The sequence below is a fragment of the Rhipicephalus sanguineus genome, chromosome 8, assembly GCF_013339695.2.
Source record: "Rhipicephalus sanguineus isolate Rsan-2018 chromosome 8, BIME_Rsan_1.4, whole genome shotgun sequence".
Lineage (NCBI taxonomy): Eukaryota > Metazoa > Arthropoda > Arachnida > Ixodida > Ixodidae > Rhipicephalus > Rhipicephalus sanguineus.
Genome location: NC_051183.1, coordinates 8,569,013 through 8,584,015, shown reverse-complemented (window position 1 = coordinate 8,584,015; position 15,003 = coordinate 8,569,013). Strand labels below are relative to the sequence as shown.

Below are 15,003 nucleotides of genomic sequence, written 5' to 3'. Positions count from 1 at the left end.
TGCCAGGCACATTGACTACACTGGCGCAACGAAGTGCACGCTGTGGTACAATGATCTGCATATTCTAAATAGCCGTTCTCGACATATTTGAGCAACGTTTGGCTGCTGAATCAATCAAAAGTGAGGGCTTTATACAAGTCTGTGTGGTATTTGGAAGTTTCGGTGGTTGCTTTTGACCCATGCTGCACCAGAGTTCAACCTGAAATCGTTGTCAAAGCTGCTGTCAGGGCCTCGTTACAGTCTCTGGGGTGTGGTGGTTTGTTGGTGCTCTCTTGAAGGGATGGCCACAGGGATCCCTCTCTGCTGGAGAGCAGCACCATGTACGAAGATGTCAAGAAGCAGGTGGTGGAGGTCAACGGCCAAATGGAAGAGGTGTCGCGAAAGATCTTCAAGGTCTCACAGCGCGTCAAGATGGAAGCCATTGCCTACAAAAAACAGCAGGAGGAAGAGGTGAGCTCATTCTGACAGTTGAGTGTTCCTTCGCTCTCAAAACTTTTCTCACATGTCACTTAAATTTGCAAATGTATGAAACTTCAGTCAGTGGCAGGGCAGTGGGGGGCCTAGCCAGAAATTTTTTTCATAGAGGGAGGGGGGGGTCAACCATACTTTATTTATGTATGTTCATGCGTGCATTTGTGTGTCTATATACCGGGTGTCCCAGCTAACTCGGACCAAGATTTAAAAAAAAAAAAAAACGTGCTCTAGCAAAGTTCTACCTGCTGTATATTAGTGATAGTCATGTGTACATACAACCTCTATTTTTTTCATTATTAAGCACTAATTACATAATCAACTTTGATTAGCTAACTTATTTATTCTATCAAATCAGTAAAGTATTAACTTTAAGTTGTAGGTCGCCTCAAATAACCCCAGAATCAAGCATTTATTTTGTGCTGAAAACTACCTGGTTGTTCTTTTTCCAAGAAAAAACAAAACTGCACGAAACACGACAAATATTAAGTAGACACACATTTGCGTGCTTCCAAGCGTTCTTTGATTGATACAAAGCTACATTCGTTCAATATACAGGGCTTCATGCTGTTTAATGGACGCGCATCAAAACACTCTGCTGATGCGTCCATCAAATAGGGTGAGGCCCTGTACAATGGACGATGAACGAATGCAGCCGTGTAATAACCAAAGAAGGCTTGGAATTGCTCGAGTAGCGGCGTGTGAGAGTGCATCTATTTCATATTTGGCGTGTTTTGCTCGCTCTTGTTTTTTCTCGGAAAAAACAAGCAGGCAGACTTCAGCACAAAATAAACGCTTGATTCTGGGATTATTTGAGGTGGCCTGCACCTTAAAATGAATATTTTTCCGATTCGAGCAAGAATAAAAGAATTTAGCTAATTAAGGTTAGTTATTTAGTGCTGAGTAATGAAAAAATACAGGTTGTATGTACACACGACCACCACTAATATACAGAAGGTAGAACTTTACTGGACTGCATGGTTCTTTTTCTAAATCTTTGTCTGAGCTAGCTGGACACCCGGTATACACATGCAAAATTGAAAAATTACGGGGAGGGGGGTGGGGGAAAGTTTGAACCCCCATGCCTCCGCCCCCTGCTACGCCTATGCAGGGTATAGTTCGTAACAGTGAGGCAAGAACTTGTATTGCCTTGTAGTGGGATGTTGCAATCGGCATTGGCAGAAATGGGCAGCTCATTCATTCACGAACTTGTACAACTAATGTGTCGTGTCAGCAGCCAAAAGTTATTGGAGGCTTATAATTTATTAACGCACAGTTGCTGCTACGATACCAGATACAAAAGTAGTACTGAGAAAACCAGGTATGTTAATACGCATAAATACCGTGTGGTACACATACGCTTCATGCAGCCATACATACAGTCATGAAAATGAAATTAGTTAATACACATACATGCATACGTTAACCACTATGCCAGTTTAAAATTAATAAGAAATCTATGAAATAAGCCAACCTGAAGGAATCGAAAAATTAACTTAAGGGATGTTAATTGAACGTATTGAATAACAAATTAGGAACAAACTGCACTGAAGACGAAATGGGCAAGAAGCACTGCCTATTGACTGAGTTTTAATGGGATAAGCATCAATTCATGTCTGACTATAAATGGTGGTATTTACTGTCATGCTTAAAGATTCTTTTGTGATGTATTTTACAGTGTGCACATTCACGTACATCCAGTTGATAATAGCATGTACTTGTCCATCTCTCTTGTTGACTTTTATGCGTTTTGTTGCTTGTTGGAATACCAAGCCTATTGCCGCCGCCTCATCGTGCGGAGCCGTCTTCAAGCGCGCACCGCTTTGTAGAAACGAAAGCAGATCGCTGTTGCGGAGTTAGCGTTGCGGGTCGCAGGCGCCGAGAAAGGTCGCTGCATTCACGCTATCACGCGTGCGGCACAGCAAGCGTAGCGCTGTTGTAACCATACTGCACGCTTTTATTAGGCGACCACCCAACGCGCCTCCGTCTGCTTCCAGGACCGCCAGAGCGTCGTGGAGTGTGCATCACTTGCACGAAGCTCATCATTGCTGCGTTAACCGAAGAAGCTACTCGCCGCATCTGTGCACGATTTGGAGCGAAGTTGGTACAAAGAACATTCCCACAACAAATGCGCGCGTGCGGCACAGTGAGCGGCCCGGCAATGACGGCGTGAGCCGAGTAGGCGACGCGCTGCACACAACTAGCCAGGAGACGATCGGCTCCACGCGGCCGTACCACGTTTCACTGGAACTGTGTTAGTTTTCATTTAGTAGCAGATCCCAGTACAGATGCATACACCTATATTGCGCAAAGCAGACACTGTCCATTCTGTCGGTCACTGCGTATCCCGGACCCTGTAATAGTTTCGAAATGCTCTTTGGCGTGGCCACCGCGCTCTTTTGGGCGGTCGTGCGAGAGTGCCAGCATCTTTTCTCCACTTTGACAAAAAGAAAGAAAAGGCTTTGCGGTGGCTACTTTAGGCAATATTTGCTGTGGCACTCTATTTCTTTGCTGGCGACGATGGTGGTTAATGTGTACTACCGTTTAGTGCGTAGTTATGCATTTAGTGCATTCCCAGCAGGTACATGTTAACGAGGCTTCACTTAGCATGAAAGTACATGGGCACACTTAAAACTGTGCTTATCCTTTAGAGCAGACTTAAGGAGGACTCCTAGTGCATGTGTGTCAGCGTCAGTCGATGTCATAACCCTGTCGAACATCTCGGGTCCCGCTATTTATATTAAATGTACCTGCACAGTTCTTGCATTGAAAAATACCAAATACCCGAACTAGAATACGGGAAGAGAAAGCTGCAATAGTTGGTATAAATTCATTACATGGAAAAGGAGGCATGCAAGGCGTGGGCATGTAAAATTGTTGCAGATCCAACGTGCCCCATTGGAATATGCATACTCCGAAGCTTCTTTAGATCTTCATTTTCCCCCCAGCACCTCTTTGCACGTAACATGAAAATCTCCTTCTGTCATCTCCTACATACTTCCTGTAACAGAGTATGACGTCCACAATTTCAGCAATCAAATTTGACCGTACTCGGAGGTCCATCCATAGATAGGCTATAAACGGAAGTGTAGACTGGGAGAAACTTATGTACAGTGGAAACTGAAAGTGAACTGAAGAACACTAGTTGCAGTCCGGATGTAACTTTTCTGTGTGGAGGTGGCATAATAGGAGTGAGGCAAGACCCGCAATTCCTATGGCTAGCGAGGTGCTCCAGCGGCAGTTTGACATATTCAGCAAAATGTGGCAGCACCTACAGTAGCATACCTGCCAACTCTCCCGATTTCTTACCTGTCTTCCCGATTGTATGACCGCAGCCATAAGTCTCCCTATAAACTGCCTCAACCCTTTGAAAAAAATTACAGTAAAGCAAAACCTGGTGATTAAAACAACACGGACTTATTTATATGACACACCAAAGAAAAGCAAACATTCAGGCAGCTCGAAAGGTTCACTGGCCACTGCTGTTTCCTGTCATCCCCCAGGCTCTCCACCTTTCAATAGAAGCAGACAAGCACGCACACACCCCAACCGCCGACACTGGTGGGCACGTTCCCCGTTTTATGGCCCAGTAGGGCACAGTAACAGTAGAGAGGCTTTCAGTCAGGCCACAGGCCCACTTCAAATGTTTCAAGGCCACGGACGCAGGGGCCATATGCTGGATGTGCGGCAATGCCCTTCCGAAAACTTTATGAGGAAAAAAAAAGTCTGCGACACGAAGCTTTCGTGTAAAATGGCCGCCTGCCTGCCCCGCTTGCCGTTCCGATGCGCAGTGTGGCTTGCAGAAAGCGCTCATTACTCGCGGGTTTCAGTTGTCTCCAACAGCTGTACCTGTTTTGGCGCACTTAAGTTGTGGGTTTACGAACAGCGACACTCACTGTTTGTCCATCTTCACGCTAGTGAAAGGGCAATGAGTTTTTTATTTCTCAACGACTGCTACATGTTATAGGTGAAAATTACATTAGATAGATTTTGACAATAAAATGGCGTGCTGTAGGCTAGGGGTATTACTACAAATTATGGCTGTAGAGCTCACTGCACAGTAGTGACCCTTTGAAGTGACCATTTGAGATAAGGACAATTTTGTTGACCAATTACAGGCATCTCGCCCCCCACGGTGAATCTCCCTATTTCAAAAGTCCCTAGGTTCGCAGGTATGCAGTAGCCATGGTCACAAAAAAGCTTCACTTTATCAGTGTCTTGAATTGGGCTGGTTGGTACATACTGAATTTGAACAATGAAACAGTGCTGGAGCAAGACGAAAGACACAAACACGGTGCTCACTAACAGCCATATTTTATTGCGTCTGCACATCAGTATATGCAGGAAAACACAATCAGTATACATACGATGGAACAAGATATCGCCATATACAGTCCTAAGTTACAGTTTAGATTTAGATAAGTGCGTCATTCCATTTCTGCGGACTGAGAGCGAAGCCACACTGACACCAGCCAATGTATCAGTGAAAGACTATGAGAACATGTATACTCGTTTAAAGGGTTTGTGAGCAGTCACCTTGCAGATCAGTGTAAGAAATGTGACTGAGCCAGTTTTTCAAAATTGTGAACTACTAAGCACTTATGCAGAACATAGTCAGCAGGATATCTTTGAAGGATTCTGCATTAAATAAAAGTGGAGAATGTTGTGTCAACGCGGCTTCGCTCTCATTCCGCAAAACTAAAATATTGTACCTATCAAAACTGCAATACGGTGACTAAGCGGGCTTGTTGGTACGCACACATAGTTATTCTAAAACGGCGCACAAACGGGGCTTCCAACAAAGATTTATTGCGCGAAATACAAAGGCAGAAAATACAGGAAAGACACGGGATAAACATGATAAAATGATGACTAGGGGTTACGGGATTATGAAGGTGTTATAATCTCGCAGATATGCGATTTCCTTGTCAAGTAACTGGATGGACGGTGAACTTGATAATGGTGATTGCCTCAATAATCTCGCGTGTGCACTGGTAGTGCCTGTGTAGTGTGGTATCTTTCATGTCCTGTTTGTGCGCTGTTTTAGAATAACTATCAAAACTGACTTATCATTGTATACGGCGATATCTTGTTCCCTGATATGTATACTGATTGTGTTTTTCCTTATATGTTGATGTGCGAACGCAATAAAACATGGTTTTAGTGAGCGCCGTGTTTGTGTCCTCTCGTTTTCATCTTGTTCCAGCTTGGCTTCTTGTGACGAAGCTTCGGTTCACAGGATGCTCTGCTTTAGATGGAAGAAAATGTAAAAACTGTTTGCACTGTCATTGTTACTTATGTTGTGTTCATTTTCTGTTACAAAGAATAATGAGAACATAATTTTTTACAACACAAGAGCATGTGCAAAACAGTGTAGTGGCGGAAAGTGGGCTCATAAGGACGTAAGGAGGAAGGCAGCATTACAACCTTGTGCTCTTTTGCAATATATGTGAGAGAAGGCAGCTTTATTTTAATTATTGTTATTATTTTCTCCTTGTCCTGTGTGTGCAAAGCAGCTAATGCAAAAATTTCAGAAAGGCTTCACTGCACCAAGCCTTTCTTTGTACTAGCCTCTCCTAGCTTGGTAATTTTTACTGAACAGAAGAGCTGCCACTGGTACAGCTTGTTGTTCAAAGGCTAAGATTTGTCAAGCTTTTGCAACGACGAACCAATGCACGTTTACAGTCGAACCCACATATATCAAACCCGCATATAACGAATTATTGTGTATATTGAACAATCGTAAAAGCCCTTTGAAAATTTTTCGATATATAAAATATTTTATATATCGAATTACCTATATATAGAATTTATTTGTCATCCCCTACGGATTTGATATATTCGGGTTTGACTGTATTCAAGGCCAATGCAATAAATTTGCACCTTACCTAAATTGGCTGTACATAAGTAGTGTCTATGCTATCAAAAGAATCCTGGGAAAGCTGGCGAGGTGGCGAATGCCTTTTTTTTGCTTGTTTGTTTGTTTCTGTTTTTGTCAACACCAGCATGTTGAAAAAAGGAGAGAGAAAGCGCTGAGCTTATGCGATAATTCCCTTTATACTCATGAAAACTGTTTTTGCAGCAGGAAATTCTTGAGGCAATAGAGCTGAGTGCTAAGGTCATTCTGTGATAAATCAGAAAGGTGTCGTAGGGCCTCCTTTTAAGCGACTCCAAATAACCGATTTCATTTATTGCGCCACTGACACCGTCACCGCATGGATCTCTGACAGGCTCTGGCTGCCGAGAGCCCCGACACAGCTGGCATCAAGTTTGTGTATGAGGACCCACGCGACCATTGGTGCCAACAGTGCAATGTGGTGGTGCCTACAATGAATGACATGTTTCGCCACTTGCACTCGCCCAAACACAAAGAGGTAAGGAGGCATGAGTTACTGCAAAAAGCTTCTTTTGCACTGCTAAGTGACATGTGTACTGGGTAGTTCAGTGCAACAAAGAAATTCGTTGTTAATATTTAAGGAGTAGTTATTGTGGATTGGTCAGGTGTAACCGTTCATGCTGGACCTTGTTGTATAGCAGAATGCTGTGATGCCCAACAAGGTGCATTTTCGTAACTGTTTTTACACCAACAGGACAACACAGGACAGTCTACTTGTGTTGTCTTGTTTGCACAATACAGGAAGCTATGGATACACTTGTGTATTTTTTTAATGACAGTGTCATTGCAACTTTCTCATGTTTTTGATAAAACACTTGACACCAGGTTCTTTAGGGTGATTCCACGTAAGATCGAACAATCGATGGCTGGTCGACCTCTCAAATTTATTTCAAAATTTGATATATTATTGCCTGATGAGTGGAAAGAAGAGATCCGCAATTTGTTTTGCCGCCAAAAATTTTTTCGAAGCACAGGAAATCAATAATGACGAAGAGGTGGAGTAGAGCGCTCATCCGCTCTGCTGTTTTGGCCAACTTTCGTTATGCATTGCACAAAATATATTAAGGTTAGGTAGATGAGATTTCTTTAACTAAATATATGCATGTTTTTGCTTCTGCTCAGGTATTTTTAGTTTTAATGTGTAGTGTAGATGTTTTTATAAAAAACCTCAAAATTGGCCCAGGAGACGTTATTTTCTTTACTTTGAAGGTCTTTATCTCGAAAAATCCTTATAGCCGAGCGACAAACATTGCGCATTACGTTCTTCGCATGCTTATCTACCACACTGCCGAATCTTATATTTATATACCTTTTCAGTTAAGAGATATGATCGGGCTAAAGTTAAAGAAAACACCGGACAATGAAAATTTCTGACGACAATTAAAAAAAAACCCCATTTTTCATATTTCTTAAACTTTGTCCACTTATTGTCCTCCACATCAGCTTTCATAATCATTGAAAACATGTTGCATAATGTCGTTGCACTAATAGTTACGACCCCCCCAATGAGACCCTTGGGCAAGGATTGGCAATTCCGACTTCTTGCCCAGCAAGTGTATAAAATGCAGGCAGGATTGAATTGCTTTTTTATTAAAAGGCCAGCAGGTACCGAAAAAGGTGTCGCCGGCACTGAAGACATTAATTTTGAAATTATTTGGTCACTGCAGCGGCCACGAGCGCGGGGCTACCGAGCAGGCGCGCGCGCACACGAGATGCTCGTTGTAAGAGACGGCGCAGTGAGAGCTCGTTTTCGCGTCCTCAGACCGATTCGAAACAGCAACACCTCTCGGGTGACTTGAACGCACGTGCACTGGAGCTTCGCTATTCTATCCGCCCTCTGTTCGCATCGCAGCTAGGCGCTGATAACAAGGCAGAGATGGAAGCAAGATGAGAACTCTATAAGGGAGCTATGAGCGCTCGCTTCACGCACGCTGCTGCCAGAGAAACTGCGCTGCGCCTGTTGCGATGAGTGGAAAGCATTAACGTGGCGCTCCAGTGGCAAAGCAAAATATGGAATGTCAAAGGAAAGAAAAGCAAAACTATCGGTAACCGGATGCGCTTGCCTATCTTAGATGTCGGCAGCAGACGGCCCGAACTAGCCGCGCGTTGAGAGTGCTGTTCAGACTTCATTCGGCGCGGATAGTTCTTGTGCTTTGCTCTTACTCTACTCCTCCTGTGCGTCTCATGGCGAGAAAGTATAGCTCGAAATGAATGTATTGTGGAGACTACCTTTCGAAGCACAAGAAGCTTAAAGGAGTACTGACACGAATTTTTAAAAATTTCGGATTGTTGCTCTAAATAAAACTACTGGTGTCGAGAAACCTAAAACGACTATTGTGATGCCTGGGAATGCATCGTATATATTTTAATTAGCGCCACCTTAAAAAGACACTTTCGGTTTAGATATCGAGGGGGTGTCTTCTCAGTGTCGTTTCATAGCAGTGTGACGTCACGGAGATACAGAAACTCGCGACGTAGTAGCAGCAAATTCGTCATCTGCTCGTGGTGCACATAAACAACGATGAGTGAATTGTCGTCCTGTGACCCTGGCAGTGATTTCTGCGATTTAGGCTGCATGCAGGACGCAGAACTCGCAAACTCGGGAGAACTGTCTTGACTCGTCGGGATAATGCCCTTGCAGTGGAGCTGGCTTGCAGATGCTCAGCGACGAAAACTTCAAAGTCAAATTAAAATATTTTATACGTGTTCTCCGACTCCAGTGCGTGGACAGTGTTGACACTGCACACCAGCAAAGCAAAAAATGTCCCTTCTGCGATGTCTCAAAATCGTGTCAGTACTCCTTTAATTATTGCAAAGAAGCCAAAATTTCGTAGAGTTACCGACCTAGGCATATACGCTTTGAAGAAACGTTTAACGCCCGAAAGATCAGTGACTGCCAGTGAGACGGACTACTTGTGCTACGCGTGCTTTTGCTACCACGGCAATGAAAGATCTTCATGGAACGCACAGTTTAACGATGACATTCTTATGCCCCCTGAAAAAGAAATCAATGTCATTAACCAGATCACTGTGACTACCGGTGTACGTGCGTTCAAGTCACCCGAGAGATGTTGCTGTTTCGAACTCAATCGGTCTGAGGACGCGAAAACGAGCTCTCACTGCACCGTCTCTTACAACGCGCGCCTGCTCGGGAGCCCCGCGCTCGTGGCCGCCGCAGTGACCAAATAATTTCAAAATTAACGTCTTCAGTGCCGGCGACACCATTTTCGGTACCTGCTGGCCTTTTAATGAAAAAGCAATTCAATCCTGCCTGCATTTTATACACTTGCTGGGCAAGAAGTCGGAATTGCCAATCCTTGCCCAAGGGTCTCATTGGGGGGGTCGTAACTATTAGTGCAACGACATTATGCAACATGTTTTCAATGATTATGAAAGCTGATGTGGAGGACAATAAGGGGACAAAGTTTAAGAAATATGAAAAATGGGGTTTTTTTTAATTGTCGTCAGAAGTTTTCATTGTCCGGTGTTTTCTTTAACTTAGCCCGATCATATCTCTTAACTGAAAAGTTATATAAATATAAGATTCGGCAGTGTGGTAGATAAGCATGTGAAGAATGTAATGCGCAATGTTTGTCGCTCGGCTATAAGGATTTTTCGAGATAAAGACCTTCAAAGTAAAGAAAATAACGTCTCCTGGGCCAATTTTGAGGTTTTTTATAAAAACATCTACACTACACATCAAAACTAAAAATACCTGAGCAGAAGCAAAAACATGCACATATATAGTTAAAGAAATCTCATCTACCTAACTTTAATATATTTTGTGCAATGCATAACGAAAGTTGGCCAAAACAGCAGAGCGGATGAGCGCTCTACTCCACCTCTTCGTCATTATTGATTTCCTGTGCTTCGAAAAAATTTTTGGCGGCAAAACAAATTGCGGATCTCTTCTTTCCACTCATCAGGCAATAATATATAAAATTTTGAAATAAATTTGAGAGGTCGACCAGCCATCGATTGTTCGATCTTACGTGGAATCACCCTTTAATGATACGAAACATAAGTTATGTGTTCTTAATTAACTTCTGAGACCAACTTTTCAGACCTTGTACATAATAAAAACATCTAAAGAAGGCACCCTGGGAAAAAGAAAAAAGATTCACAAGGAAGAATTCTCATTGCTTCAATGGCAGCTGGTAAATTCCTGGTGAGGCCCTTAAAGGATCTGTAGAAACAAAGCAGATCTTGCTCATTCAAAATGGCACAGCTGCAAGTTATAAGTGTGCAGACTGTGCATGTGGGGGAAAGACTGGTAGGTGAAAAATGTATTTTTGCCATCCTCATTGTAATAGTATTCATTACTTTGCTATAAATTTGTAACATTATCATGAGCCCATTGCATGAGTGAGCCTTTGGTGGTAAGCGCAGCTGAGGTCTCGGTACACACATTTGCCGCATCTTGAATAATATTCTGTGTACATTACGATAATGCCTTTTGGCAGTGAACTTGCATGTGACTTCATGTCTTGCTGAAACAGAACTATATGTAATTCAGTTCAGTGCATATTGTGCAGGAATGCAATCTTTGTGCTTGCTGGCATGTTAACATTATGTGAGTTGCATATTTTGATCTGTCTTGCATATAAGCACATTTGACTTTGATCAGTTGGGCTAAGCACTAAGTGCCTTGGTACTGGTTTGAGAATTTGATGCCTCGGTACCAGCTTCTCAGAAAACATTGCTTCTATCTCAGCTTTCACTAAAATTATTGCTTTGGAAGGACTCCTAAAACTGTACGAACCGCTCATTGGTTGAGATAAGGAAGAGATGTATAAAGTCTTAGTGGAAAGAAAGAAGAAAAAAACGGGAAAATGTGGAGACATGAACAGTGCAGGCATAGGTAACATTTCAAGGTGTGATACGGTTGCACTGAGTAGCTCACGCAATGTGGCTGACCACGTGGCACCCCATTGCATAGGAACACCATTTGATGTTATCTTCATAATGTTCAACAGTTGAAAATATTGTGTAGAGCCTTTGTTTTAAAGACCACAAGTATTCACATTCAGGGAGCAGCTGCTTGACGAGGCAGTTTTCATATCCACTTTGTGTTCGGGCAGAAATGCTAAGATTTCTCTCAATCTAGAGCTTACTCTCAATGCTCTTTTTGTAACTGGGAAAGGCAGCCTTCTTCACGTAAGGCTAAATTTTGATGCAGTCAATAAAACAAAAGGACTTATGGCGAGAAGAAGAAGGCAGGGGATAGCTCTCACCATGTTCATAGCCTTCTCCTCCATCGCAGTCGTGTCCTTGCTACTGTAGGCTCTCGATAAATTGAACTTAAGGGGACTGACTCCAGGATTTTGTTTGAATTATCAGAGAAGTTCTCATAAATATGACTCAGTGCAATGTCCCAACTTGTGTTGTAATGAAACGTTCACATATACATACCTGACCTCAAAATTAGGGATACAGTCAAACCTCATTAATACGTACCCGCTTTAAACGTAGTAACGGTTAAAACGTAGTTGCGATGAATCCCCGGCTAATGCAGATATCCCCGACATAGAGACTAATGCAAAACTAATGGCTTTGTGGTGGGCACTTTAGGCAATATTTGCTGTGGCACTGTATTTATTCCTATGTTGGCAGCAATGACGCACGTGAGGAGATACAAATTTGTACTTTGTGGTTAATGCGTACTACGTTTAGTGCGTAGTTATGCCGCATTCCCAGCAGGTACGTATCAATGAGGTTTCACTGTATTTGTAAAGTGGCAGATGGGTGGGTGGGGGGAGGTCAAGACAAAAGAAAGCTTATGTGTGTTTTTATTTATTGTTTCTCAGGGCCACAGTGACGTCATAGACAGCTCTAGGTGATTGCCAGTATAGTTTTTAGACGTCAGTAATCACACTAGTGCTCCTTATAATACGGCACGTGCACGTGTGTGTAATTAAAGGGGAAAATGTGCTTTGTCCCACGACAGCTGAAAGCCCCTTCTCAATCTTAGTACATTTTTCGGCATGAAATCACTGTATTACAGCAAAAGTGATTTAAGCGTTTTATACAAAGTGGTTGGCCAGACCATCTCAGTTTCTTTTTTCTTTCCCAACCAACACTGGATTGTTAGTGCAGATATTTTCTGGCTCATACGAGCAAACAGTATGAATTAATCGAATTAATGCAATGGAGCAATTTATATTGAGTGGCTTTAAAATAAATTGAAAACAGACTGGACGGATTGATACGTGAAGATTTATACTTAAGTAATGCTTGTACCTTCGTTTATAGCGTGTACTGTTCGTATCATTGGAATAATTTTGACTTGAACATCTACATCAGAGCCAACCTTGCCTTTAGCGGCTAGATTTGCAGCGACATGACGTGTCTGTCACGAGCAATTGCTCATGTGCTAAAAAAAATGTCACGTTTAGATCTGTGAGTACTGTACAGGTTCACTTTATTCTTCCTGAAAACATTACAAATTTCATTTATTACACCTTAAGGGCCCGAAGGCATTATGCATGTTAAAAGACTGGGCGTGCAAACACAGACACAGAGAGAAGTCAAGACACCACAAACGAATTGACTTCTCTCTTGTGTCTGTGTTTGCATGCCCAGACTTTTAGCATGAATATGTACCAACTAGCTCAGCTCTCTGTTATTCCAAGAAATGATGCACACCAGCGAATTCATTGAGCTGGTATTGCATCTTTCTTTGCTTTTTACTTTGCTAAATGGGTTGTAATGGTGTGTAAGACGCGAAACAATACGGAGAAGTGATGAGACAGGAGATAGCAATTTTTCGTGCCCTGGCATTTCTTCATATTATTTCACATCTTCTACACCATCATCAAGAGCAGTCTTTAACGACTTCTTAGATTTCAGTAATGTAGACACTCGCTTATTTATTCTCTTTTTGACACGAGATGTGCTGACAAAAGTTGTTGTGACGGTATGCTTCAGGCCACACCATCTCACGATCGTCCGTGGGCCGACCTAGAGAAGCCAGCACCTACGAACCAAAAATTCCACCGTACAATTGTCTCAGCTGTCAAAGGTGAGCTCCCTTACATGCATGTTTTTACACGCAGTGCCATGACATTTTCATTTTTGCATTCGGTTTCTTCATTCTTGTTCAAAATGATGCGGTTATGTTCCAGTTGTCAAATTGTGGATTACCTTCAGTAAGGTGATGTAATTGGAACAGTGAGATAATGCGCAATGGAATTGCAAGGTCAGTGACCAAGCAGTCATGGACCTTACGTGCAGTGACCAAGCAATTAATGTTAAAAGTTAGTATGAAGCACAGTGAAGATGCAGATAAAGGGATTGGACAGGACCGTGTCTTTGGTGCGCTTCAAACTAATTTTTAAACATGAACGTCTACGAACTAGCCCACCTCGCCACCTTTTGACCAAGCAATTATTGTCCTTGCATTGTACTGGCCTATTGGTAAACAAGGTCACAGCTTCAGTGTTTGGCAGAGTTCATTTGATGGTGAAAAAGGATGCTACAGTTCGGACCACTTGTTACGTAACCGCTTAAACTGCAGGACCTATAATGCGCTCTCTTGCATTGAAGTGCATGTAAATTATTCTAAGGCACTAAAGGTGAAGCTATGAATCATGTGGTTTTGCTCAGCACTGCACTGAACAGTACCGTAAAAAATGGGCTGACATTGCACTTGGTCACATTATCTGTGTACAAGAAAATGACATATAGGATCTTAACCCACTAAATTATACTGGCTGTAGATTGTCCACCAATGCAAGAACCACAGAACCTAGTTGCGGAAATAAACTTTAAGGAAAATAACTTTGTGCTTGTTCACATGAAAGCTCTAACAAAGCATCCAAATGTTGAAACATGTTTCATGACGGGAACAACTACAAAATGGCTCAATGCTAATGTCTCTAAGAGGCCTGCATGCTAATGTCTACTAGGCTGTCTTCTTGAGGCAAGGAGTGCAAGAAAAAAAATGCGACATTACTTGAGGAAACCCGACTGAGTGCAGACTATCAATTTGTTGATATTTGATACTCATATTCAGAGCCAGTGCTTTGTCTGTCTTCATTTTGTCGTATTACATCTTTTTCTGCACTGCTAGTTTCAAGAATTAATAGAATATAAACTCGCCCACTAAACCACTTTTTTGATGAAATATGCTGCATGCTGCCAGGGGAGAGAAGGGGTCACACCATAGGGATGTTCCATTGTAGCAGTGGCCAATGGAAGGACCCTTTTCTGAAAGGTTTGCCATGATGGGTCTGAAAATGAGTGGCTGTTTTAAAACAAAAGCTGTTATGATATGATAACCACAGCCGATTTTGGTGGTGTAGTTGTCTGCCGGTGCCCGTAACAGCAGTTGCACACAATGAGGAAAAACAAAAACAGGGTTCGAGCAGGATTTGAACCCCAGGCCCTCTTCGTGGCAGTCAAGTATCCTACCACGGAGCCACACTGGTGCTTGAAACTCCTTTGCAAAAAGATCCTATACAGGCGTCATGTCAGGCAAGGAATCACGTTAGCAGATGTAATATAGCGTGGTAGAAGAGTGAAATAACAACCAGGTGTTGCACAATGTGAACTGCGTAACAAATGGCTGGTCTAAAGCTACCTGCCCATTACAAAGGGCTCAGCCATAATTCATCGTCTCCAACCACAGCACCAAC

The 15,003-nt window shown here is 42.6% G+C and overlaps 1 protein-coding gene across 3 annotated transcripts in view; it reads left to right on the top strand.

Annotated features, from left to right (window-relative positions):
* Positions 1 to 15,003, top strand: part of LOC119401285 (titin) — a 70,392-nt gene that overhangs the window by 29,158 nt on the left and 26,231 nt on the right. For all 3 annotated transcript variants that reach the window (XM_037667973.2, XM_037667975.2, XM_037667972.2), the window contains 3 exons: positions 279 to 450; positions 6,702 to 6,845; positions 13,295 to 13,388. In XM_037667973.2, coding sequence (XP_037523901.1) covers positions 279 to 450; positions 6,702 to 6,845; positions 13,295 to 13,388 — 410 coding nt within the window. The remainder of the gene's footprint in view (positions 1 to 278; positions 451 to 6,701; positions 6,846 to 13,294; positions 13,389 to 15,003) is intronic.